Source organism: Schistocerca cancellata, chromosome 3 (genome assembly GCF_023864275.1).
Source record: "Schistocerca cancellata isolate TAMUIC-IGC-003103 chromosome 3, iqSchCanc2.1, whole genome shotgun sequence".
Classification (NCBI taxonomy): Eukaryota; Metazoa; Arthropoda; class Insecta; order Orthoptera; family Acrididae; genus Schistocerca; species Schistocerca cancellata.
Window position 1 is genome coordinate 872,227,215 of NC_064628.1, and position 26,745 is coordinate 872,253,959.

General features: G+C 37.4%; 1 protein-coding gene across 1 annotated transcript in view; it reads right to left on the reverse strand.

Moving 5' to 3' along the window:
- Positions 1 to 26,745, reverse strand: part of LOC126175943 (phospholipase A1-like) — a 122,183-nt gene that overhangs the window by 82,012 nt on the left and 13,426 nt on the right. The window contains exon 3 of the mRNA XM_049923020.1: positions 504 to 625. Within this exon, the coding sequence (XP_049778977.1) occupies positions 504 to 625 (122 nt within the window). The remainder of the gene's footprint in view (positions 1 to 503; positions 626 to 26,745) is intronic.

Here is a 26,745-nt window from a genome sequence, read left to right on the forward strand (position 1 = left end):
GGAAGACTCAGTATTTCTGCAGAGGAATTCAGATAACTTGTTGAGTCCATGCCATGTCGAGTTACTGCTCTATGCTGGGCGAAAGGAGGTTCAACATGATATTAAGAGTTATCCCATGATTTCTGTCACCTCAGTGGACAATGGAAACCGCTTGCAACATGTGCTTTCAGTCTGGTGATGACTGCTGGTTGGTTATTGAAAGATAACATTGAGAAATGCTCATCTGACTGTCATAAAAAAGGCAAAAGATTCATGAAAATATGGAGAGATGTCACAATAACTTTTATTGCACTTGGTATTCTTTATCACAGCAAATTTTGCATGTATTTAATGACATCCATATGATGTTGTGTTGTATCTGAGTGAATAAATGCCATGAAATGAAGGGTAGTATAAATATTGAAATCCAACTGTGATGTTAAACTTGTCATAGACATATAAAAAAAGCAAGTGATTCCTTTTATGTTAAGCCTCAAGTAAATGTTATTATTGGAGCTCTTTACCATTCTTGATGTGATCCAGATCACTACTTTCACTCATCCAACCATGGGAAAGCACTACAGTAGGCCATACGGTGTTAAAGCCTCCAATACTTTCACAGTCCATCTCACTTACTTCATCATTCCTAGAAAGAAATGTATTAGTAAAACAAATTAATTTTTCTCATTGTATCATGAAAAAGTTCCAGCAGCTATGAATGTTTCTAATTTGGACATAGTCTTATGTCATAGGCACCTGAACAGCATTGGAAAACATTGGAAAAAGAATACGTAGAATTTAGTTAGTAATTTTTTTAGAATGGTATGCGAAGTTGTGAGAATACTGTGAGCTTAGAAGTTCAGTGTTCTGTCTGACACATCATACAATCTCATGGTCTCATTCACAGGATTTGCAAAAAAAGATTCTTGTAAATTTTCATGGCAAACAAAATCACTTACCATGTAAACTGACTTTCATGTTACACTGTTTTGATGATAACAACACCTCATGAAGTACTTTCCCTATCTGGTTATTTTTGTGGAAACTACAACCAATTATGTATATCAATTTTTAAAGACAATTTGCCCCATTAGCCATGTTTTGAGCCACTGCAGACTCATCATTAGATTGTGAACATTTACAAGAACTTTATATTGTGCACTATGAGTGGCTAGTCTCCCAGAAGTTATAATTATGGCACTCTAAAAAGGACCATTATTTACTAGTATGGAAAACATACTATCTATTGCACATGAATTATCAAATAGCATACAAATCGTGTATTTGTACACTGTATGTTAAATCATGTGCAAACCATGTAATTATAGACTGTGTGCTAAATCATTTACATCTATACATGGATTGCAATAATGTAGTGACTGAAAGCTACTTGTGTACAGGACAGCTACCAGAACAACAATTGATCAGAGAATGGGCTTGCTTGATCATGCCTTCTGTGCTGTTCACAAATGTAATGTCACTCTGCTATTTCAGGTGTCAGTTGTCATAGTTAGTTGCAGATGGCACTTATGGCTAGTAAAGTAACAATCATGATCCATATTCACTGTTTGCATTATTTCTCAATTAGGTGTCTTTATTTTATGTGGTACAATGTCCTTAACTAGTGGAGACAGTGCACAGGAAAGTGATAAGTCTATTCCTGCCCCACTAACCAAACCATTTACTACATGTCAGCATGCAGTTTATGAATTATGCATAACAGAAAGGCTCAGCTATTGCTGCTACAGCAATATGGTGTGCACAGGCAAATTTGAACTGACAATATTGCCCTTCCCCATTCTTGGCTGTCAGTTAGTTAAGTTATTTTGATCCAGGTATAAGTGTTGTATTTTTATCCTGGTATATAATGAATAATTTTTTAAGTATCATATTCCTGTAAAAGCACACCATCAGATGATGACCTTCCAGTGGCTCAAAAACTGGATGATGTGGCAATAACAAGTTTAAGAAAAATTATAAACTGACTGGTTTTAGTTTCCACACAGATTACATGATTAACAGCATTCTCTCCTTTAAGAATAGGTTTTCTGTTTTTATTTGTGGTTTGTAAAGTTTTATAGAATTATATAAGAACTGCTACAAACTGACATAATGAAAATGGAGACTGCAATGCATAAACAAATACCTAATGATTTTGAAGACGATTATCAGTATTGAGAATATCAAAATTTAAGGCTGTACATACAAACAGATATTACAAGACAAACATTGATAAAACAAAATAAATTACTGTAACAATAGAAAAAAAATTGGTATGTACATATGCAACAAATATCATTAAAGCTCACTTGAGCTAATGTTTAGAAAAGGCTGCAAGAGTTTTAAGAGTAACATTTGCAAACACAAAGACTAGATGGTTGTTGTCATTCTACAACAAAAAACTTTAGTTGTAGTGAACCTCTCCATTTTTACAAAAACTGTAGTCTTTTAGCTGCATAAAATCTTGAGTGTTAATAACTGCTCCGTATTCCATATCTAGAGCATCGTTATTTAATACAATGTGATATGAATTTATTCATGACTATCTTCCTATCACAAGCGTCTATTTTCACTTATATTCTAGATAGGTCCTACTATCCTATAAGATTAATACACTGATAACCTTATAAGATTAATAGCTGAATTAATTGATAGTAAGCATTGATGGTAAGGAATGTTTTCACTTTTTTTCAAATACAATAGTCCATGGCATCATGATAAAATTACTTGAAGATCAAAAGTTAGCATACAGTTTTTACATCAAGAGCTGAAAAGACAAGCCCATACTAAGTGAAGAAAAGAAGGCTGAAAGATGAAACATGCAGTAACCAATGAAAATTTGGATAATACTGATACAGGCATGGACGTTGCTAGTGACACTTCTCTCCTTTTCTGCTAAAGGATAATAACAATCATAATACTTTTGGACATTTCATAAAAATACAAGAAGCTAGTTGACTAATAAAACTCAGACAAATACAAGTTACTGAAAAATATGAAGATATTTCTACAGATGTACTATGTGTAACAGAACGTCACTTAGAAATTGTAGAAATTGATCAGATACACATAGATGGATAGAAGTTAGTATCACATTGCTGCAGGCACAGTATGAGGAATGGAGTAGTGGCTACTTAAACATAAAATGCAATAAAGCCCCAGGCAACAGACCCCAATGAGTACCGAATTAAAAAGCTCTTTGAGTGCTTTACTTCAGTAACAATCTTGAAAACATAGAAGAAAGTCGTCTAATTTATTTTAAATTTTACTAAGAAATTAGAGGAGATGATAATAAAATTTAATACATAGAACTGGGAAGTGATTTAACGTTCAGATTTCAACATAGATTTCATCTCAGATAATTCTGATCAAGGGAACCTGAAGCTTCTGATGTCCAGCTTCAGTTTGATCCCCCCCCCACAGTAACACTCTCAACAAGAATAGAGTGAGTGTAACAAACAAAACAGATGTGAGCCCCATATTAAATGATTTATCTGAGCATGTTGACCAAATGGCAGCAATAATACATCCTGATCAATCAGTTTCCATTAAAAAAGGAAAAGGAAAAGTTCATAGAATTGTAAAAGCTGACTCAAGTACAATGTTCAGAGCGAATTTACAGGATGAAAACTGCAAATATATTTATGAAGGACACATGGTAAATGAGGAATTTAGTTCTTTCCCATTAGTCTCTAAATGAATAAATTTTGTTGGAAAATGACCTTAAACTTTAAGATGACAGTAGCAGTGAGACAGATGATATTTAATTCAAATCATTGGCTACTAAATTCAATGAGTTCTTCTTAATAGTAGCTGGAAACTTGGGAACAAAAATTAATCCATCAAAGCAGATCCAAGAAACTTACTTAGACGAGCAATGCATACTCAGCCACCAGATATCAGTTGTATCAATTCATCTGTTAGAAAGATCACACAAATTAGTAGGTGATGAAAAATACTAAAATAGACTTGATAGTGATACCCTTAAATTATATTTGTGACCAGTCATATGACAAGGTGTAAGGCTATTTCTTGAAATTTTGAAGTATGCAGTCATAACATCAGTATACAAACATGAGATAAGCAAGTGATCTGTAACTATACTTACACTGATCTCTATCTTTCCTATGTTCTCAAACATTTTAGAGAAGTTAGCTTAATGAAGAATACTGAAACATCTTTCTGAGCTCAGTTTTGATTCCATAACAGTGTCTCTAATGAGAAGGATATATACGATCTTGCTAGGGAAACTAACAGGGTTTATTATTAAAGGTTGTCCTCCTTGCAAGTATGGAGGCTTATTGTAACAATAAAAAACAGAAGGTTACATAAACAAATGATACAATGGGAATAAAATTAAATTTACAGTGGGAAAATATTAAATACGTTTTTCTGCAAACTTCAGTGCTTGGCCTGCTCCTGTTCTTGGTTTATATACATGATTTAGTTGGGACAATTGGGGAATCTTCATAAACTGTAATGTTTGCTGATGACCCAAATATATTAATAAAGGGCCAAAGTACACCTATACTATGCACAGCCAGGAGAATACTGGAACAGGGTAACAACTAATTCACATCCAACAGCTTAGTCTTATTAAGCTTCAACAGGAGCAAACAGATCCATACATAATCACTAAATGAGAGATAATGTGTGTTTGTACCTGGATAGAAGGCAAAAGTTGAGGACCAGACAACTAAGTCAATAAAGTCAAGGTACATAATAAACTGCCAAAAGAGATAAAAAATACGAAGGAAATTTGTAACTTCAAAACATTTCTTAAAGTATATTTCCAAAAAAATGGTTTTTACTCATATTTTGCCTTGTTTCACAAAACTTTATTTTTTTGTATGATCTTGTTTTGGGTTGTAAGCCCATTTTCTAGTACAAAACTGATACCTAAGATGGGAAACAAGGGAAGACAAACAATGTCAACTTCTTAATCTATCACTTCTCAACTTGAATGATAACAGAAGTTACCCCTATTGACCATTTTGACACAGTTACATTGATATTGTACAACCTTATACATTTGGTTGAACAGCATTTACCACAACTATGAATAAATGTACACTGGAGTAGAATAGGCTATGTGCTCTGAAATGGGTGTTTGTGTATTTACCTATCTATGAAGCCACTAGTTTCTTCTCAATTTGTGCATTAAAAATTAATATGGATAAATAATCAGTTTGATCAATAACAAAGCAGCCAAAGAAGATAAATGACGTACGTAAGCAGCAAAATACATGTCAAGGTTGTTAATTGTTCCCTGCAATCTAAAAACCAAGATGTGCTAATAGAGGAGGCTTGTGATTCATTTCTCTTGTTTGAATCCATTGCTTTAACCTCACCTTTTGTAATTAAGTGATGAATATCATATATATACTATATCATGAATTTCTTGCGCATATTCCGTTTCTTCCATTATTCTCATCTTCAGTTCCTCTGCTATAAATAATGCATATATGTATGTGGAGCTTGTGCAGGATATGGTGGTCAATGTGTAGAGACCAATTTTTGTCCAAAGCACTGAGCAAATTCATTATTTTGTTTGGAAGGGGAGGCCGACACTGTAGACTACCTTTTGGCTGGTCAGTGATGACAGAATCAAAGCACATGCCCTGGAATCTTTCTCAAATGATTTCAAAGAATCTATTCATTAAAAAAAACAAATTTTTGCTTTACATGTCAGGTTCATTATGATATGCCCATCATTTTCTTAATGGTCATGGTTATTATGATATTTATGTGGAAGTAAGAAACTGTGTAAAATTCAAAAAAGTTTGCAATGAAAAATAGGGATCACTATGATTTTGCATTTGGTGTATATTGCGTAATATGTTGCTGTATATGAAATTTAGCTAACACATTGAATTTTTCTTTAGACTTGGGTGGAGGTCTCTATCTGTTTGCAGTTTTGAGATAACTGATCTGATGTAGCACACTCTTTTGTGATCGCACCACACCACCAATAAAGCCAGAGTGAAATGTCCACAACATTCCTCGTATTTCATAAATGGTTTGAGATATTGAAATGAGATTTTTGCAAGTGACAGCATGCAAAGAGGAGAGTATTTTCCATGTGGCTATTATGCAAAACTACATTATCTACCTTGTTAACTACAAATCTTTTTTGATAAAAGAATATAATATTTAAGGGTCATTGATAGCTGGTGAAGTGAGAAATGCTATGGATTTAAGTAAAGGCATTATATATTTATTTGTTACTGAGGATGGGCTTTTGCACAGAGAGTGACCTTACTTTTCCTCACTTAGTAAACTGCTGTTTCAGAATGCTCTCACAATTGCATCTGCACAACATGTAAGTTAGGTGAGACTGCGTAAACATCACTGCATTTTGGCAAAAGAAGCAAATTTTATCATGGCAACAAGAGAAATGTGTAGCTTTTACTCAAAATTTGCCACTCATGACACTTCTCTGAAAGTTAGAAATGGTTAAAAAGCCAGGTGAAAATAAATCGCTACATTTTTGGTGAAATTCCTTTAGATACTAACAAAAGCAGGGGAGACAGATATTTTTGGTCACCGAGCATGTGTGGATGCGGAGGGGGCCCACTTAATATTTGCAAAGAATGTGAGTGTAGGCTTCAGTTTAGAAGTTTAGAATAGCACATCCCCTCCAGCCCTCAGCATTACCCCCTACAGCGCCTGCCAACAGCCCCCACCACTACTGTTCTCCCCATGCATACCCTGCTATCTGCACATCTACCGGCCACAGTATTTTGCATGGATTCTACAACAGTGACTTTCTTACAAAGAAATTTGTCTACAGATGAATGAATAAATAAATAGAAGTAAATAAACCATTACTCTTATAAAACTTATATTATCAAACAACGGAAAATTTAGGATGTAACGTAACAGTAGTATGGAAAGGAAAGTTGCTACTTTCCATATGGCAGAGCAACTGGGTTGCAGATAGGCACAACAAAAAGACTGTCATAATATAATCTTTTGGCCATTATACTGTGACAGTATTTTTGTTGTGCCAATCTGCTACTCAGCATATCTGCTACCGTACAGTGGGGTGAACAGAAACAGCGGGCTGAACAGAAACAAAACTTCATATGCACAACTACTTTAAATACTGTAAGGTTGTACTGCACATTAATTTTAACTATTATTGTTTTTGGGTTGGCATCACTTCAGACTAACAAGGAAATTATGTTTAGTTGGGTTGGCAGTATTGTAGGTTAATGTTTGTCTTTGTCGATAGTTTTTAATTTGTTTTCCTACCTACTATGAACTTCTTTGGTAAGTAAACATTCTACATATGACAGTTAATGGCATTGTAAGTATTAGGTATAACATCTACATAAAACAGTAAGTATTTGGTATAACATCTACATAAAACAGTAAGGGCTGGTTTTTGTTTCACTTTCAATGAAACCAGGTCTGTGAATTTTCAAATTTTTTAGGTCATGTTTATAAAATTTGTGGGGTGAATAGAAACATATGAAGTCTGGTGCTTCTATTCACCCCACAATAACAAAATCTATTAGTATGACATATTAATACTATTTAATTTTCTAGTTATGTTAGGTGGCCATTGTGGCCGAGTGGTTCTAGGCGATTCGTTCCAGGATCATGCTGCTGCTACAGTCACAGGTTTGAATCCTGCCTCAGGCATGGATGTGTGTGATGTCCTTAGGTTAGTTAGGTTTAAGTAGTTCTAAGACTAGGGGACTGATGACCTCAGATGTTAAGTCCCATAGTGCTTAGAGCCATTTGAACCATTTGGATCTAGTTATGTTACATGCATAACTAACATATCTTCCTTGTTTCACAGTTGCTATTCAAATATGCAACAGAAATACGAACCCATTATAGGAGGTGGTTACAAAAAACACAGACCTAATCATATAAACAATGCCCTCTCTGACAGCAAATAGGGGTTTAGCTTGTGGAAAGCAGCTGAAAAACACAGGATTCATTTTAGCATACTATACAGACATCTAAAAATGGGCACCAACCATTAAACCTCAGGGCGGACACAGTGCCTTGTCTTTTGAAGAAGAGAAGCTGCTTGTAGAGAGATTGAAAATAAGCAGCGAGTGGGGCTATCCCATTGACTTTACAACCTTAAGACTTCTAGTAAAGGATTCTTTGGACAGAAGGGGGGAGGAAGTGAGAAGGTTTATGAATAATCTCCCTGGTCATGATTTTGTGGAATCATTTATGAGGCGACACTTTAGCAGTGTGAATGTGCCAAAACATAAAACACTCCAGAAACTATCAACAGTTACTTTGATGAACTGTCAAAGAAATTGGAGACTGTGCTGCCTTGTAATATAATAAATTATCATGAGACAAACCTGACAGATGATCCAGGAAAATGAAAGGTAGTCACACAGAGGGGAACTAAATAACCCGAAAGGGTCATGAACTCCTCAAAGGCATCAATCTCTGTAACGTTTGCAGCTGCTGCAGGTGGCATTATACTACCCCCTTATATTGTGTATAAGGCTTTGCATTTATATTCAAGCTGGATGAAAGGTGGGCCAAAATATGCAAGATACAACCGGACGAAATCTGCCTTGTTTGATTCATTCTGCTTCGATGATTGGATCTTTACAGTTGCTGTTCCATACCTGAAAAAGCTGGAAGGTAAGAAATTTCTCATTGGAGACAATATTCTTCACATCTGTCCATAGAATCAGTTAAGCTGTGTCAGGACAATGACATAAGATTTATATTCCTACCAGCAAATTCAACACACCTGACACAACCACTGGATGTGGCATTTTTTTGGGCTCTTAAAACTACTTGGCAACAAATATTGGAAGAATGGAAGAAAGGCCCAGGAAGAAATGAGGTGACAGTTCCTAAGGATAAATTTCCTCTGCTTTTGAAAAAGTTGTGTGACTCCTTGAAGGAAAAAAAATGTTATTGCAGGTTTTAGGAAATGTGGGATTGTGCCTCTAGACCACAATAAAGTCTTGTCAATGCTCCCAGATACTGGTACCGGTACACAAGTAAATAAAAACCAGGATAAGAACAATCTTGAAGAATCCACTAATGCTGTTGACAACAGTTTTAAAGAACTCTTCCAGAGTCTTAGACAAGACCAGACTCCTAAACAAATGAGAAAAATGAGAAAAGTTAATGTCCAACCTGGCAGAAGTGTTAGCATTGATGACTTTGAGGACATGGATGGGGAGGATGTAACTGCCAATTCTTCACTTTACTGTGATCCAAGCCCTTGTACATCTAAACAAGCCAAGACAGTGAAAAAAAAAATACCAAGAAAAACAGAAAATGTTTTGATTCATCATCATAGGATGAAGATCTATACTCAGTGCAGGACAGTGATGAAGACTTGATTTTGTCCTCTTAGAATCCTTCAGATCTAGATGAAAATACTGGTATCTCCATAAGCCAAGGTGACTATATGGTGGTCAAAGTATATGGTAAAACATCATCTTTTTTATGTTATGTTTGCAAAGTTAGTTACCTTATTGACATTGGTTTTGTTGGAACATTTTTGAAAAGAGCTCCTCAAACCAAAAAGTTCACAATGACTGAAGAAGAATCTTTTGTCTCAAGAAATGATGTCATCCTAAAATTGTCATCATCGGTTCTCAGTTCAAGTGCTCATTTCAAAGACGTGCTATGTTTTGAGGATAATCTGTCTGATTTAACAATTTATTAATAATACAGTACCATGCTCATGGTAAACAGCTGTGTTTTGTTTGTTCACCTTAAGTTTGAATAGATTAGCCATGAGACATGAACATATTTCTATATTTTACTTACATTTAATATTAATAAACCATTATCTTTTGAAATAAATGTTTATCTCTTTATTTTATAATAGAAAAAAATATATTTAATAGCTTTTAGCAACCTCTCTTTGCTTTAAAAAAATGATAGTTTTATAACACTGTTTCTATTCACCCCTATCTGCAGGGTGATTAGAAACACCATGTTTAAATGTTTTTAATTTATTGAAAGAAAATAATTAGATAATAATATCATGATAAGAGCAATACAGACCTGAGTTTTGGGTAGTATTTTTTTGTTTAAACATGACAAACAATAAGTACATTTTTCAACCAAAGTTCAAATTTGTTTCTATTCACCCCATTTTATGGTATATGGTGAGTAGCAGCATTCCTTTTCATAATATTGTTACAAAACTCATATTATTCTACTTCCAATAAAAATGTATAACACACATGTACTAGACATAGACTAGACTAGACTAGACAGATCAATGGGCATACACAGGATTATGAGAGGCCATCTATACTGCTAATATACTGATGCGGCCTCAGTATGTAAATAAGTTAACCAAAAAGATCCATTTTGCCTGCTATGCTCTTAGAAACGCCTCTCTTTGTGTTGACATTGAGACATAATTGCTTGTGTATTTCGCATACTTGCACTCAAAACTGTTCTACAGCATTCTACAGAAGCATGCAATAATTTTGCGAAAGGTTCATAGAAGAATATCTTCCAGACACCTAGGGATTTTTACACATACCAATGGTATTTCTTGTTAATAAAAATAGAGAATTTAAGATGGACTCTCCAATTCACTACCACAGTAGCAGAAGTAAGAATAATCTTCATATAGCCTGAGAAGCTGATAGAAGGGGGCCTTAAGTGAAGATCAGTTCAGGTTTGGGAGAAATGTAGATGATTTTTCTTAGACCGTAGGATAAGGAAAGTCAAACCTACATTTACGAGGCCTGTCGAAAAAGTACCCTACCTTTGGCCAGAAAAAAATATTTCGAATACCTGACGGGGTTGGGACTCTAATCCTCTTCAAAGTAAGCCTCTTGTGCTTGCACACACTTAGGCCACCGATCCTTCCACTGCTAGAAACACCTCTGAAAGTCTTCTTTTGGAATAGTGTTCAGTTTCATCATCGTGATCTCCGCAAGGAGCCATGTCTGGAGAGTAGGGAGGTTGGCCAACAGCTGTAATTCCGTGTTTGAACAAGAAATTTTGGATCAAGTGGCATGAATGTGTGAGGGCATTGTTGTGATGCAATTGCTAGTTTTTTGCCATCCACATGGCTGCTCCTTTGTGTTGAACTGTGTCACACAGTCGCCAGAGAACATCTTGATAGTACTCCTTTGTCCAGGCCGCAGCACAAATTATAATTCACTTCTTCAGCTTCTAAAACATTATCCTTTGTCACTGTTTGTTTTTCCAGTGTGTATTTCTGATGCACAATTCCATGGACATCAAAGAAGACAGTCAGCATCACCTTGATTTTGTTTCACACCTGCCCCACTTTCTTCAGCCTTGGAGAGTGTCTTTTTGTTTCTGGGTCAAAACCATACACCCATGACTCATCTCCATTTATCACAGTGTTCAGAAACCCAGGATCAGTGTTGGTGATGTCCAGAAGGTCCTGTGAGACGTCAAAATGGAGGTCTGTTTGTTCCAGCAACAACAACTTGGGCACAAATTTTGCAGCCACTCAGTGCATGTTCAAATCATCATGCAAAATTGCATGTGCAGAATCTTTACTCACTCCAACTTCTTGGGAAATCTCCTGCATGGTCAAACAGCAATCTGCCATCACCAAATTTTGCACCCTCTCAACAACAGCTGCACTCCGAGCAATATGGGGCCTGCCAGAACGCTAGTCAATCTCCACTGATGTGTGGCCGTTTTTGACTTGGTTGAACCACTCCTTAATTTGTGTTACAACCATCACATCTTCTCCAAACACCTGCCAAATCTTACGAATTGTTTTTCTTTGAGAATTACCAAGCATTTGACAAAATTTGATGCAGTATCTTTGCTTAACACATTCAGTCATCTTGAGAGAATCAATAACACGACAAACACGTTGTGTAGCACCTCACTCAGCGATCAACAGGCAGTGACTGACGCATTGGAAGGTGTTATGCACATAAAGGTCTCTTCCTTTATTGTGTACAGTGGCGCCATGCTATCGTCTCTATTTTGTGTGGGAAAACCAAAGGCCGGATACTTTTAGACAGACCTCATATAGCATTTGTAGATTTAGAGAAATCATTTGACAATGTTGACTGGAATACAGCCTTTGAAACTCTAGAGGTAGCAGCGATAAATTGCAGGGAGTGAAAGGTTATTTAGAACTTGTACAGAAATCTGATGCTGTTACAAAAAGACAAGAAAGGAAAGCAGAGGTTGAGAAAGGAGTGAGACAAAGTTGTAGCCCATCCCCAATGTTATACAATCCCTATATTCAGCACTGTGTGAAGGACACCAAGGAGAAATTTTGGAAGGTATTAAAATTTCTGGAAGAAGAAATAAAAATGTCAAGGTTTCTTTATAACAATATACTTCTCTCAGAGACAGCAGAGGACTTTCAAGAACTGTTGAACAGAATGTCAATTTATATTGAAAAGATGTTATAAGATGAACAATAACAAAAGCAAAACAAGGGTAAAAATTTGTACCTTATACACCATCTGAGGTGGATCTTCAACAATTAGACCATGTCTAGTTAAAATAAACAGATCTGCCACCATGCTTCTTATGGCATACTGTGATTTTTATAATGTATCTATCATCTTTGAGTGCTACATTTATGGACATGGCCATGTGCACAAGGTGCTTTTTGATTGTAAATATTTTTTTGTGATAAACCTTTGCATTATGCGCTGTATTTTATGCGCTAATATGACAACTTGGTGTGAGGTTTCAACTCAAAATGAAAATGTTTTATAACAAACATTTTTGAAGAACTGAAGGCAACAGCAAAGTCTGTAGGAACGGTTTTGTAAATAAAGAAATATTTATGTGATCTTTGCTTTAGAAAGTTTTTACCAAGAAAAACAATCGTTCCTTCTGATTTCTAAACACAAGAAAATTGATTTCAACAAAGATAATGAAATATAGTTACATTAAATCTGGGAATGCTGAAGGAATGAGATAAGGAAAAGAGACATTAAAAGTAGTAAATGGGATTTGCTATTTTGACAGCAAAATAACTAATCATGGCCAAAGTAGAGAGGATATAAAATGCAAACTGGCCATAGTGCATTTCTGAAGAAGAGGAATTTGTTAACAGTTAACAAAAATTTATTTACTGGGAAGTCTTCTCTGAAGGTGTTTGTTTGGAGTGTAGCCTTGTACAGAAGTGAAATCTGGATGGAAGCAGTTCAGACAAGAAGAGAATAGAAGCTTATAAAATGTGGTGCTACAAAGGACTGCTGAAGAAGATTAGATAGTGTAACTAATGATGAGGTAAAAATAAATTTATGGCACAACTTGATCAAAAGAAGGGATTGTTTGATTGGTCATATCCTAGGGCATTAAGGAATGTTCAATTTCGCAACAGAAGGAAGTGTTAGTTATGAAAACTATAAATGGAACTCAAGGGGAGAATAGGACAGTAAGCAGGTTCAAATGGATTTAGGCTGTAGTAGTTATTAAAGATAAACAGGTAATATGTAGAGGTGCATGAAACTGAAGCCTGCAACAACAACAAAATACTCTCTATGGTTTCATACTTAGGTGGAAATGTCTAAAACAGTTTCTGAGAGGCATCAGCCAGGAACTCAAAAATCCTCAAATAGTGAAAAATGAAGTTTGAGAATACCTCATTAGCCATCCTTTCAACTATTTGTTGGAATATTTGGATCTGTAATGTAAATTATGTGTAACTCTAATACAGTAGAGTGTCAATTATCGAAACTAAGTGGGGGACACGGGTGTTTGGAAAACCAGTTTTTTCTCATAATCATACTGTACACTTTTATTTATCAGTTTACCAGTAAAAATTATGTATATTTATAATAACATGGATCTCTATTATTATTAAAAAGGCAAATGCAATAGGAACATTTAGTAGAGCCTACTAATCAAAAAGTATGTAATACATATGCATTTCGCATGTACAGCACAAATATATAGAATCAATGCTTAAAACGTCCTTAATTTTGCTCTTTCTAAGGGAGCCTACCCACTTACAAGCAGCTAAATGACACAGTTTTTCAGGACATATACCTGATGCCGATCACTTCCATCTTGAGCTTCAAACTGTCACAAGGCAGTGTCTATATCTAAACATGTAAGTGCTTCAGAAGCAGCCAGGATTTTTCCTCTTCATTTTCTGGACCACTAGTTGATGAGATGCTGGCAGTGTCAGCTTTATCAATGAAAAGATTTACAGTTTCACTATCCTGCATGATTTGGTGCCCTGGCTCTGAATCATTGACACTCATCCATTCTTGAATGTCTTCTTCATCACATTCATGGCAATTGAGTTCTTTAGCATATTGAGCATGTCAGACATATCATTCTGTTCATCATTTTCTCTTAGACTTTGACTACTTTCCACTATGTTGCAAATGTTATTCCAGGCTTTTTCCAAATTCTGTTCCTTTACACTATCCCATGCTGCTCCTATCTTGTAACATGCATATTTCAAATCAAAATTTTTTTTATGATTTCTTGACAGACATTTTCCTTCCTCCTCTTCTCTTTCTAACAATAACTTAAGTAACATATTTTCTCTGTAATGCCATTTGACAGCCTCAACAACCCCTTGATCCATTGGGGGCAGGGGGTAAGGGGCAGGGTGCATGAGAAAGGTAAATATGGTTAAGGGGTTGTTTGCTCTACTGTATCTGCATTAGATAGATCTTGAATTTGTCATATTATAGCCAGCTGACAGTGACCAGTTTGGAGTTTGATAAGGGGATTATGTCAGGTGGACGAAACACCACTTTTATGGACTCATTCCTTTTGTTTATGATATCACATGGTGGATGAGTTGGTGCATTGTCAAGAAGCAGGAGTAGTAATGTTTTCTCCCTTTTACCATTCTTTAACTGAGGAGGTGCTACAGAGGGTACTAAAACTTCCATAAATCATTCTGTGAAAATTGTACTCGTACTATGCACCCAGACTCTCTTTTCTGAGATGTAAACAATAGGCATCACATACATATTAATATGTTGGCAAAGCTTTCCAACTAAGCCCAATTTCATCAGCATTGTAAACGTTTTTGAATGCACAATCTTCTTCCCTCAATACCACCAATAGTTTTATCTGGAAAGAATCAGCAGCTAGTTTTTCTTCTTGTATTTGACTCACAAATGTCATGTCTTGACTGAAAGTGTTTTAACCACCTGGTGCTTTTTTAAAACTGCAACAGCCCTCCAAGATTTTCATTGAATTGAATTTCCTTTTCACATAGAAGAGGACCAAATACAGGTTCTCCTTGTGATCTTTTTTGTGTAAACCACTTGTATTCAGCATCATCTAGATCCATGTTCATGATACACTTCAAAGTTTTATGACTCACCAGTCCATCAGTAGAATCAAACTTAGATGTAAAATCTGTGACTTTTTTTAAAAACATATATAAAAATTGATGCTTTGTTGCTTTACCAATCTCATATCATTAGACAACTTACTTGCTGATTCAATTCCCTCTAACCTTTTATTATCTCATATTTATCTCTCACAGAAAGGACAACACATTAATGTTTAGGTATTTTATATCACAAGTGTGACACAAGTGATCATAAAGAAGTGCAAATGGTTACCATTGTCAGCAACTTGGCATTGGTCATTGGTGTGGAAGGGTGAGCGATGGTGAGGTGGTGGTGGTGGTGGGGAAAGGGGTCGGGTGCATAAGAAAGGTAAGTATGGTTAAGTGGTTGTTTGGTTGAGCAATGTTTGTATAAGCAATGCTCTACAGTATCTGTGTTACATAGATTTTGAATTTGTCATATTATAGCCGGCTGAGAGTGACCAGTTTGGAGTCCGATAAATACTTTATCTGGAGCATTACATGTAACCATCAGCTGAGCTGTGTAGGAGAAGGAGTAGTGGATCTTCTCACAGTAGATGTTTTTCTCCTAACATATATACATAAAATAATAAAGAAGTAATTACTAGCATTATTAATGTGAGTAGATTAGCACTAGTTGTAATTCATTCTTAGCACTCATTATAAAAGTAGCAGTGGTTGCTTCTGGATTGTCTACGAATACTTTGATTTGTTCCACATTCCTGGAGGCTCTTATGTATGATGAGATTCGCAGAACACAGTGTATGAATGAACAACATGATAAAAGAAAGGATCATATGATACAACATGTCCTGAGACATCAAGGAATTGTCATGTTGGCTATGCATGGAAGTGCTTGTCTAAAGAGACTTGGACAAGACAGACTAGCTTGGAAACCAGTATTAGGGCTACTTGGGGTGAAGGCCTCAATACAGCATACTAGAGTATGCAATAAAAGAACGGCAGGTGAGTAGTATAGTAGGAACAGCAGTGACCTTTTTTCTTTTTCTTTTTTTTCAATGTGGCTGTTTTTCTTATCATACACATATATAAAGTAATCTAGAAGTAGTTACTATTAAAGTGCATGGATATGAAATACAAACTTTAAGATTTGCAACTGTCATTCTAATTCTGTTTGGAGATGCAAAAACATGGAAGATCAGTTGAACAGAATGAATAAAGAGTTGAAACGAGTTTATGTAATATATGAACATCAGTACAAGCAAAATAAAGGTGACAGTGTGTAGTTCAGTGAAGTTACGTGTTGTTTGGGGAATCTGATTAGGAAATGATATGCTAAATGTAGTAGTTTTGCTATTTGGGCAGCAAAATAACTGATGACAGCTGAAGCAAAAATAATTTACAATGTCAACTGGTGCTAGAAGAGCTTGTATGTTATATTGAATACACATTTAAGTATTAGGATTTCTTTTTCAAACACATTTATTATAGAGTGTAGCAGTATATGAGGAGAAATCTGAGTGATGAACAGCACAGACAAGAAGAGAACAGAAACTATGGAATATTCAATTTTGTAATGGAGGAAAGTATAGAGTGTATTAACTGTAGAGAGAATGTTTAAACACAACAAGCAGATTGATATAGATATAGGTTACAATAGTCATGCTGAGTTTAAGCACCTTACATAGGGTAGACTTGCATGCAGAGTTTTATCAAATCAGTCTATGTGGTTTTTACAACTGTAATAGCACAGTTTCTTGACACTTGTGCTCTTTGGTTTAGAATGCACTACCTGGTGAGCTTTACCTGCAAGTATCTTTTGTTGTTATGTATCTTTTATGGTGGCTGGAGCATTATCAAGTGTGCATGCAGAAGCAGCAGCAGTTCTGGGTCAGCTGACTTAACATCTGGGGAAAGAGTCATGGAAAACTGACTTACTAAAGTTAAAGTGGGAAGTATTTAAACAGTTACATCAATGAGTATAATTTTTTATATATAATGATTAATGAGGAGATGTGTGAAAGCTGTATACTCCCTGCACTGGATGTTCTTGGTTGAAGTGTTCTATGCATATTTCTTCTTAGACAGATACGTCAAAACCTTCTTTGCTGTTTTATTGTTGTGAATTTTTCATGTCTTCCCTACTTTTCATTCAGATTTTGCTCCATTAGATACTTGAACATATTCCCATGTCTCAGAGTAAATCCCTTGTCATATTATGTTTGGTTGCTATGGCAACACACAACAGCTTCTTTATTCATTTTGACTGAAAATTCCTGCTTTTTTGGTCCTTTCACACAGGTTGCCACATTCTAATGTTTTGATAACTTAAAGTGTGAGTGTGGCTCTGGGTTATACTGATTTATTTCCCCAAACCACATTCCACTTCTTTACGAGATGACTTACTTGGGGTTTGCAGCTACTTTTCTTTACTGGATAGCTGGCTGCTGGAAATTCTCTTGACTTCTTCTCTGTCAAATAATGCTAGGTACAGGAACTTTCAAATCTCTTTCTACTAGTGAAATAAGTAGCCATACAAACTTTACGTTTCATCAATCAATGATGTATTTAACTTTCAAGCACAATTAAAATTCTCACTTTCAACATAATTTGTAACTTCAGTAAGTCTCTCATACACTCATATGGTAAAAACAAACTGATTTACATTCAGAAGAAAGTCTGCTTAGACACCATGACTTTCAGAAAAGGAGATTGAAAAAATATCTTGCCCCTAACAATGCTGAGTCAAGAGTCTATATGAGTACTTTTTCAACTGTTCTTGTTTCACATAACATTAGTCAGTGACACAATAAGCACAAAGCTGCATATAGATTGCATGGTTCTTCCATTCACACTCACTAACACATCTATGGATTGCCCGACAGGTACTTGTCAGTGCCTTTTGACCCTGCGTCTACTTTGTTCCCATGACTGATTTTAAATCTGCACACACAAAAATGAGACATGCATTAGTTAGGATTTTACCATCCCACACTTGTATCTAGAATATCATGTGTTTGAGATGGTAGAAGGCTGAGGGGTTCTAGAATTTACACAAATTTTCGAATCACTACAGACTGTGTCCTAATATTCCTGATTCCTTAAACTCAACAGTCTGTCCATAATCATAGTAATGTTCTGCAAGTGGTGCTCTGTCATATTGCCCAACTGAGTGAAGCTGTTGCTAACAGGCCTTCCAGTTTCCCCAATGTAGGCGGCACTGTACTCACATTTTATTTCATATATGCATCTTTAGGAGACCCTATTAAACCCTGGGTCCTGTGGTCACTTCAAAGGACCGGGTTGATCCGTACTCAGTGAAGAACCTGGCCTATTTGATCACTGATGTCTCTGACATAAAGTAAGTGCAACAACAGAAGCTGTTCATTTAACTCCCCTAGCGGGCCCTTTTTTTTTTTTTTTTTTTTTTTTTTTTTTTTTTTTTTTTTTTTTAAGTAGCTCTTCATATAATTTTACTGTCATATCTGATCTATTGACTTGACAAGTGTTGCACAACACCTTCTCTTCTTGTTTGATACCAATTTTATCAATGATACAGTGGGCTCAAGCAGTGTGTGTAGGATGGAACACTTCTGAGCCAGATGGTGATGGGATTTGACATGTAGGTACTGGTTGTCCCAGTTTGCAATTGGGAGTTCTGTAGATATCCACAACCAGGAATAGGATTTAACCATTACTTTTTGTTATAGGGTGAACTGGATGTTGTTATGTCGGCTGTTGATGTGGTAAAGTAACTTATGCAGCTCTGCTTCTCCATATGTCCAGATGACAAATGTGTTGTCCATATATCACATCAAACAGCACAGGTAGAATTGTGTAGAGCCTAATGCAATTTGTTCAAATGCTTGCACCGAGTGAGGTGGTGCAGTGGCTAGCACACTGGACTCCCATTCAGGAGGACGATGGTTCAATCCTGTGTCCAGCCATCCTGATTTAGGTTTTCTGTGTTTTCCCTAAATCACTCTAGGCAAATGCTGGGACGGTTCCTTTGAAAGGGCATGGCCAACTTCCTTCCCCATCCTTCCCTAATCTGATGAGACTGATGACCTTGCTGTCTGGTCTCCACCCCCAAACAACTCAACTCAAATGCTTGCATGAAAATGTCCACTGCTATTGAGTGAGGGGAGGATCTCATTGCTGCTTTGTCCAACTACTACATCAATGCAAATGGATGATTTCAGGGTTGAAAATTTAGCACACTGCTACATCTACAGGCCTTGTATGGAAGATGATGTTACAGGGATGGATTGACAGTGCTTTTTGCCAGGCAAACCAGCTGGCAACACTCCAGTTTTTCTCTTCATGACCAGACCAGACACAACCATGAGACTGAGTTCACACTTATTTTCCAGGCCCTTTCTTGGGGTTTGCATGGTTACTCATCATTGATTCCTTCTCCCACTTCCTCTGTATCATCCACCTACAGCTGACAACAACAGTGGCCACAAAGGAAACCTCAGAACAGATTTTTACAGCAGAGGAACAATTACATATGCTCCTGTCCAACAATTGTCCTCATTTCACAACTATTAATTTCAGTAGGTTTTGTACCTTCAATGGAACTTACCCTTCCCCCCTCCTTTCCATTTCATCCACCCTGAAATGGGCTGGCAGAACAGATTGACCATGAATTCAAAATTCAAATGTTAAAAGCCTTAGGGTTTGTTAAATCACCTTCTGTGCTAAATGCCTTCCTAGTTTCTTACAGATCAATGGCCATCAATGATCAAATCCCATTGGAGTTCCTATATGAGTGCCCTCAAAGAATGCTTTTGGATCTATTGTGTAGTGTCCCTACTAGTGGTGGATAGAGAAAAATCTCAAGGAGGGGGTGCTAAATATATCTTGAGCTACCTTTACTTTTATTGTAGTAAAAAATAATCAAGTCACATGCAAAGTTGAAGAAAGTTTTATTTATACTGATTGTACAGATATACAAGACAATGCCATCTTATGACATAAAAAAGTTACAATTGTGGTTCTCTTCTTTAAATGATGAATTATATGTGCCTATTCTTCCTGGCAAATTGGTTAATTACATCATCAGTAGGACAATCAATGTCAGGGTGTGTGTTCAACAGAGCTAAGCCATTAAGTCGATCCTCCTTCATTGTCAACCTCAGCCACATTACTATTACCAGAGATATATGCATCAATATGAGTTAGGTACGGGAAACTATTCTTACATTATTGGTAAAAATATTGTTACGAGCATTGTATCATTATTTTTACTGAGAATTAGCTAAATTACTGTTATTAATACTTTACACTCAACTGATCACTCTCTCTCTTGATTAATCTTCACACTTACACTTGCTACAGCTAGGACTTTTTACTTATTCATTCTTCAATCTTAATATTTCTGCTTCTGAATGTAAACTAGCTTCCTATTTGGCGAATAGTCCATATTTATAATGCTATGTATTGAAGCTTCTCTGTACAAGGAAACAATAGGATATTTGTATCTTTTCTTGAACAAATGCCAGACAGAATAACGTATCGAGATCACTAGAATGGCCGCAACTTTTCTTGTAGGTATGTGTTAGCTATCTATGTGTGAGACAGAAGTGTATAAAGTGTGATGACGTGGACACGCGTGCTACATAGGAAGGTGCAACTACTCGATAACTCAATTCAGTTGAGTTGACTGACGAAAGATACGAACGAATAGCGTGCAGGCTGACTGGCGGGGGTGGCGCAAGTGGCAATGTGGACGGCTCCTGCAAGGGGAGGCTGTGCACCCTGTGTGCCCCCCATATGTATCTGCCACTGGTCCCTACCTAATTTTAGTATAACTTGGAATAATCTGTAAGGAGCTACAGGTAGCACTGTGTCAAGCTATCACTGGGCAGTACCTAAGCATATTGTGGCATCATATGGGTCATAGCCACATACATGAAGAAGGATTGTGAAACAGGCTACCAGCTCTCAGCAGAAAATTGCACCATACAGGTAATAGCCGGAACAGGCAGGGTGGTGACAACACACCAAGGGAATACTCTTGTTATGAGCTAGGTAGCTGGCTGCAGGGTTTTAATGTAACAAGAGGACACCAGAGCCATATAAATAGTAGCAGATTTTGAGGCAGAGGTAGTTGGAGTCTAGCAGCATGGAGATGACACGAGGGCCATGCCAGATGATGAGATGATGGCTTTGCCAGCTGCAGCCATGGGATCAAGATTGGGCAAGGCCAACTGCTTCCTGTGCTGAATCTCCTTGCAGAACTTGGTGCCACAGTGTTGCTGATTGTGTTGTTCATGCCTAAGGCTGCCTCCACCTTCATGGCGGATGTTGTTGGGCCTGAGCCACCTAAGTTCAGGCATCCACCACTGTAGAATGCTGTCACAGCACAACAAAGTGTTGCTGATGTTAAGGTCATGGCCCACTTTCAGGGCATTGGCCATCACTCTGCCCAGTGTCAGCACTGCTGCTGTTACATCTCATCTGGGCAGAAGTCACCATTTGCAAGCCTTCACCAGTTTGGTACATTGGAGTGGGGTGAGTCTGTCTCACATTATTATCAATGCGATATGTATTTGAAGCTAATAAAGCATTGTTTCTCAGTCATCAGTGTATCTGCTGGGGCCCACTGGCCCATGACCAGACCAGTAACCCTAGTGAGTGTTGCTGGCATTCATCATTCATCACTTGTTCCTGCCCTGGAACACAAAGAAGACACTGTCTCACCATTCTGTATGAGTGTCACAGTGTCTACACACACATTTGAGTGAAATCTGGGGTCGATCAGAGGATTTGTTGTGGAACAGCATGTGATGCTGGTACTTACGACACATGTGATGCTACACCAGCACCTCAACCAACTGCAGTTGTAGCGTCCTGGTCAGTGGCTGATCTCACTGGGAGGTCCATTATTACCACTGTCACAACCACTCTTCAATCCAATGTTACAGAGGATGGCCACCTGGTTCATCCTTTCTGCAAGCTGAGGGGCACACACACTGGTGTTGATCTGGTGTCACCTGTGGTTGAATTACTGGATCTGCCACATTCCATATGGATACCTCCACTCCTGGAGATTTCCAGGCCTACACAGGATGCTCTGGATCCATCACTGACATTACTGGAGATCCCAGACATCTCTCAGGAGTCTTCCATCATGTTATCAGCCAGCTCTCGGCTGCTTCTGCCACATCATTTTCACCCACAAATCCACATTCTGGTTCAAGAGGGGAGCAGTTTAGCAGCACTGCCAGACATGTAAATGAAAGATACAGACATATCCATGTATGTAACACTGCACACATCCAATAAGGGGACCTCTGGTAGGGAAGTCACTGATACTGCAGGGCAGTCATGTGAAATTCTGCAGTGAATATAAATAAGGGCACAAGGCTATGCTAGATGCTATTATCTAACTCTGCCTCTACAAAGTAACCCATGACTCATGCTGCTGTTTACCTGGACTGGACTGGACTTTAGTTTGCATGGTGACTTCTGTGTTTGCCGAATTACTGAATAACTAGAGTGATGGACCTGTTACCTGTGCTCCCATAAGCAGTCAAAACATTTCTGTATAGTGCTTCTGTTTGATGAGCATGTCGTTTCCACCATAATAAGACTTGTTAGGAAGTGGTCATTCTTGGATTTATATTACCTTCAGTCAGTAACAGTTATTGTTTGGTTTTGTGGAATAACAGACAATTTTATCTGTTGTTACAGAACACTAATTTTGTGTTCAGTAAATGTTTGTTTGCCCTAAAGAGAGTATTACAAAGATTGCTGTGTTGGTACTGCAAACAACGGAAAGCAAGGGGAAACTAAATTCATTATATCTCCTGAGGACATATAGCTCTCCTGTATGGCTTTAAGATGATAACACCCTCATGGATAAAATTTTCTGGAATAATATATCTCCCCCCACCATTTTCCTCTCCTGATGGCAACTACTCAAGAGGAAGCTATCATCAGCAGAATGATGAATGGGTTGGAGTATGGAATGTTAGATACCTTAACTGCATACGAAGGTTAGAGAATTTAATAGAGAGATGGATAGGTCAAAGAGAGATGTAGTTTGTATTAGTGAAGTGTTGGGGCGGGTGGAACAGGACTTGTATCAGATCAGTGAATGTGAAAAGTGGATAATAAACTGTTTGGACAAGAAAAGAGTTGAAATTTTTTTTAAATGTGGCGCTACGGAAGATTGCTGAAGATTAGATTAGATTAACTAATGAAGAAGTACTGAATCAAACTGTGAAAATTTCTATGGTCAGTCTGCTTCTAAATAAGCTTTATAAATAGTGTCATCCTGCTTGTCCATAAACTTACAACATTTTTTATATGTTCTGTACAGTGTTAGAGTCTCATTCTTATTGGGAGCCATATCATAAGAATACCATTTCTCCTCATGTGTTTATGATTAGAAGTAGTTTTCATGAATTGAGCAGAAGAGTACTACAAAATATATCAAATACAAAGTCTCAGATTGCACATTTTAAGCTTACAAGGCGGGCATTCACAGCCAGTTTTTACTTCAGTGAGATTTTCGAGCAGAAAGGCTGTGTCTGATACATAAAACTATTCCCTGAAATTTTGTCAAAGACTGTGGGAGATGCCTTTGGAGGTAAAACACTATCTGCATCAAGGGCCAGGGGGGGCTCTTAATTTATAGAGTTGAATAGAGGGCATTACCATTCATCATTAAAAGTAATCAATTTTCATTCTGTTGATGCATAGTTGCCCAAAATTACATGGAATTTTATATACCTCCTGTGTCACTGGTGAATACTCTCCATTTTTTGTCACTCAAAAGCATTATTTTATATTCTTGGTGTGTCTAAAGATCAACCCCACACTTGGCCAACACTTTCTCAATGCAACCCATAACCTTCTTAATAAAAGGAAGAAAAACTTTCCAATTGGTGGCTGTTGTTCCTTATTAGACCTGGCTTTCTCTCTTCTTAGAGGGACTGCTCGATCCACCACATTATTGAAGTAACAATTTTGATTAAAAGTCCAGTCATAAGGGAGATATTATGGGTAGCATTGAAAACTACAGGCCAGTTTCACTGCTGTCTTCATTCTCAAAGATAACTCAAGCAATCATGAAACAGAGACTGAAAACTTACTTGAACAAATACAATGTGAAACTTCCTGGCAGATTAAAACTGTGTGCCGGACCGAGACTCGAACTCGGGACCTTTGCCTTTCGCGGGCAAGTGCTCTACCAACTGAGCTACCCAAGCACGACTCACACCCCGTCCTCACAGCTTTACTTCTGCCAGTATCACGTCTCCTACCTTCCAAACTTTACAGAAGCTCTCCTGCGAAACTTGCAGAACTAGCACTCCTGAAAGAAAGGATATTGCGGAGACATGGCTTAGCTACAGCCTTGGGGATGTTTCCAGAATGAGATTTTCACTGTGCAGCAGAGTGTGCACTGATATGAAAATCGTTCTGGAAACATCCCCAAGGCTGTGGCTAAGCCATGTCTCCACAATATCCTTTCTTTCAGGAGTGCTAGTTCTGCAAGTTTTGCAGGAGAGCTTCTGTAAAGTTTGGAAGGTAGGAGACGTGATACTGGCAGAAGTAAAGCTGAGAGGACGGGGCGTGAGTTGTGCTTGGGTAGCTCAGTTGGTAGAGCACTTGCCCGCGAAAGGCAAAGGTCCCGAGTTCGAGTCTCGGTCCGGCACACAGTTTTAATCTGTCAGGAAGTTTCATATCAGCTCACACTCCAGTGCAGAGTGAAAATCTCATTCTGAAATACAATGTGTTTAACAAAGCACAGTATGGTTCCAGAAGTGGGAGAGGTACAATACACAGCTACTGCAGAGCTCACAAAAGTGGTACGTGAAGCTCTGCATGGGGATGATTGTATTACATACAATTTCTTGACTTATCCACTGCTTTTGACACTGTTGACCAAAAGGTGGAGATTATTTGCACATCTGCTGATGATACATTTTTAGTAAAACAAATGTCAGACAAGAAACACATAAATATAGGTGTTTCTCAAGGTAATTTATTGGGTCCAGTTCTGTTCTTAGTATGTATAAATGACTTTCCAGACAGTGTAAGTCATAGAGAAGAAGTTCTCCTCACCAATGACTACAACATCATAGTCACTGATAAAACATATCAGAATTCCATTTAGACAAAGCAAATGAAACCCTCAAATATGTTTACAATTGGGCAGTATGCAATTAATTAGTGTTGAAGATAAAAAACAAACAGTATGTACTTCAGGATTGTAGAAATTACAGGGAAGTCATACTGATACCACACTGTCCCCAAGTATGCGAAAAGATGCTAGAGAGCAGAATCGAGAAAAAACTGGGATAGAAACAGTATGGCTTCAGTCTCAGAGACCAACTGTTGACCTCATAATTGCACTGAGCCAGCTCCAAGAGCACCACTATTAATTTGGGGAAGACCTTGTGATGTCTTTCTTGGTACAGAAAAGGCATTAGATAGCATGTGTAGAAGGAAGAGCTGGAAAGCAAAAGAAAGGAAGAGAGTGGAAAAAGAGACAACACCCACAGTGGAGGAGATGTACTTTGGGAATCTAAGTTGTGTGAAGTGGGAAATGAAGGGATAGATTGGTTTCAGCAAACAAGTGATGTGAATCAGGATACTGCACTATCACCTCTTCTCTTCATTGTAGTCTTGGTTGAGATAATAACTAAGGTTGCAGAAAAAACTGGAGAAGACAAAATGAAAGAATGGTGTTCACAGAAGACTTGATCATCTGGGGAAACAGGGAGGGAGATTCAGGAAAAGCTGGATGCCTGGGAAGAAATTATGAGAGGGCACAGGATGAAATTTAGTGTCAACAAATGTGAAATCCTGGTTACAATCAAAAAGAAAGATAGACCAATTAATGAATAAGGACTGAAGAAGGTGGAAACTGTCAAGTGCTTGTGAAGCATGTCAGAGGAAAATGGAAGAAATGAGAAAGAGATTAGTGAAAGTGGCAGACAGGCAGAAGCATTCCTGCAAAGTGTTAGGAGCCTGCTTTGGAACAAAGATGTCCTTCAAAAAAACCAAAGAAGTAACATACAGAAATTGCTTCAGCCCAATAATAACCTATGTGTCTGACACATGAGTAATGAAGAAAAAGAGATGTAAGCAGATTACAGATATGTGAAATGAAATTTGTCAGAAGTAGGACAAGAGTAACAGGGAGAGACATAGGATGAGAAATGAAAGAGCAAGAGAAATAGTGAAAGAGGAACTCTTGCACAGCAGGTGAGACACATTAAGTCTAAGATGGTAGGGGCACATAAAGAGAATGGAAAACGAGAGGATTTGTAAGAAGATACATGACATGGAGATAATGGAGATACAAAGGACATGAAATGGAGATGCGTAAGAAATTACCAAGAGGCACACAGATCCTGCCTGGGGCTGGAAACTGTTCAGGATGACGATGATGTACTTCAGCATAAAAAGAGGAAGTAACTCTGTCGCTTTAAGCATAGATGATAAATCTATAGACTGTGGAGCAAACACAAAGTTTTTAGAAATGAACATCAATTGTCAGCTAACATGGAATG